The sequence below is a fragment of the Corvus brachyrhynchos genome, unplaced genomic scaffold, assembly GCF_000691975.1.
Source record: "Corvus brachyrhynchos isolate BGI_N302 unplaced genomic scaffold, ASM69197v1 scaffold479, whole genome shotgun sequence".
NCBI classification, from domain to species: domain Eukaryota; kingdom Metazoa; phylum Chordata; class Aves; order Passeriformes; family Corvidae; genus Corvus; species Corvus brachyrhynchos.
Window position 1 is genome coordinate 414508 of NW_008240089.1, and position 1912 is coordinate 416419.

Here is a 1912-nt window from a genome sequence, read left to right on the forward strand (position 1 = left end):
CGCCCCCCCGGCCCCCGCCGCGCCTGCCTCAGCTGCTTCTCCAGCTCCGCTATCTTGGCCATGGAGTCGTTCTCCGCATCCTGCAGCTTCTCCGTCAACTGTGGGGGACGAAGCGCCGCCGCTCAGCCCCGTCCTCATCCCTCCCTCGGGGCTTGCGTCAGCGGCTCTGCCCACGCGCCCACGGCCCACCTGGCTGACGTGCTCCTGCAGCTCCTCCATGTGCTCCAGCACCGCCGTCTTGGTCTCCGAGTCCTCCAGCATGGCCCCCACGTCGAAGACGTTGTCCAGGTAGGCTTGGATCTGCACCTGCAGCTTGTCGCTCTCGGTGAGGCGCAGAGTCTGCCGAGGGACAGCCGGGGTCACCATCAGCACTGGCAGCACCCCCGGCACCCCCCCTCGGGGTCACCCACCTCCAGGTACTGGTCCAGCCCCAGGTGGGTGAACTCGTACTGCAGGAACACGCGGAAGTTCATGTTCTCCACCGAGTGCACCACGATGTTGATGAACTGCATGCAGGCCACCTGCGGGGACACGGCTCAGCGCGGCCACAGGCACAGCACAGGGGCAGGGTGGCCCATGGGGACACTGCCCTGGGGGCTGCATGGGGGGTTGGTGGCCCGCAGGGATACGGTGCCCCTGGGGAGTGCATGGTGGTTTGCACAGTCCTGGGGACATGGTGGCCTGGGGACAGCACCTTGGCCTTGGGGACATGCTGGCCTGGGGACAGTTCGGTGGCTTAGAAGCCCGTGGGGACACAAAGCCCTTGGGGACAGTGTGGTGGCTTAGAAGCCCCTGGGGACAGCAGAACAGCCTGGCAGCCCTTGGACACGGCAGCCCTTGGGACATGCCACCCCCAGGACAGCAGGGTGGCTCAGCAGCCCTTGAGGACATGGTGGCCTGGGGAGAGTTTGGTGGCTCAGCATCCCTTGTGGCATGCTGGCACGGGGACAGTGTGGTGGCTTAGGGGCTCTTGGGGCATAATGGCCTGGGCACAGTGCAGCAGCCTGGGTGACATGATGCCCTGGGGACAGCAAAGCACGAGCGCCAGCAGCCACTCACCATGAAGTCGATGTTGGTGTCCTCATTTCGGAAATATTCCATCAGCTTCTCGAAGCGGTTCTTCTCCCCGCAGACCTGGAGGGGAGCAGGGGGCTGAAGGCCACGGAGGACATGGCCAGGGGACACCCAGGAGGGTGGCAGGACAGGAGGTCCCCATTGGTGACACCATCCCAACCCTGACTGGTGCTGCCAGGCACCCAGCCCAGCTGGGACATGGCCCTGGGGACACAGGCTGGCATGGGGACATCAAGCTCAGTGACTGGAACATCCCTAAGTGAGCCAGAGATTGGCATTTTGAGGATGGCACAGGGCTCTGCCACACACAGGGAAACTGAGGCACAAACCCAGCTGGAGCACAGATGTTCATGTGGGGACTGGGTGTCCCTGCTGGGGACTCACCTCCTTGAAGTTGTCAAAGGCAGCCAGGATGATGTCGTGGCCACCTCGAACCAGGCAGACGGCGGCCAGCAGCTCCAGCACCAGAGCCTTGGTTCTGCAGGAACACGCGGTGTGAGGGGGTTGGGGCCATGGGGCTGGTGAGGGGACGGGGGGACAAGGGACAGCAGGGGACAGGGCAGCTCCTACCTGGCACTCTTGTTGTTGAGGCTCAGGGTGATCTCGTTGACACAGGCTGGGTGGTTCATCACCAGGCTGAAGCCAGACTTGGGGAGGAGAAAGGAGCATTAATGGCATCGCGTGTCCCCCTGGAGACACTCCAGGACCTTGGGACACCTCCATGCCACGTCCCCACCAGACAGGAGGTTGGATGAGGACATCTCAGAACCAGGGGATGCAGACCCGGTCCCACCCCGAAGCTGCCACCGCAGGCGCGGGGGGTCCCGGGGGGGGCCCG

General features: G+C 64.4%; 1 protein-coding gene across 1 annotated transcript in view; it reads right to left on the reverse strand.

Moving 5' to 3' along the window:
* FMNL1 (formin like 1) overlaps positions 1–1912 on the reverse strand; it is a 12230-nt gene that overhangs the window by 5786 nt on the left and 4532 nt on the right. The window contains 6 exon segments of the mRNA XM_017744747.1: positions 4–98; positions 190–339; positions 411–521; positions 1060–1134; positions 1459–1552; positions 1645–1903. Coding sequence (XP_017600236.1) covers positions 4–98; positions 190–339; positions 411–521; positions 1060–1134; positions 1459–1552; positions 1645–1903 — 784 coding nt within the window.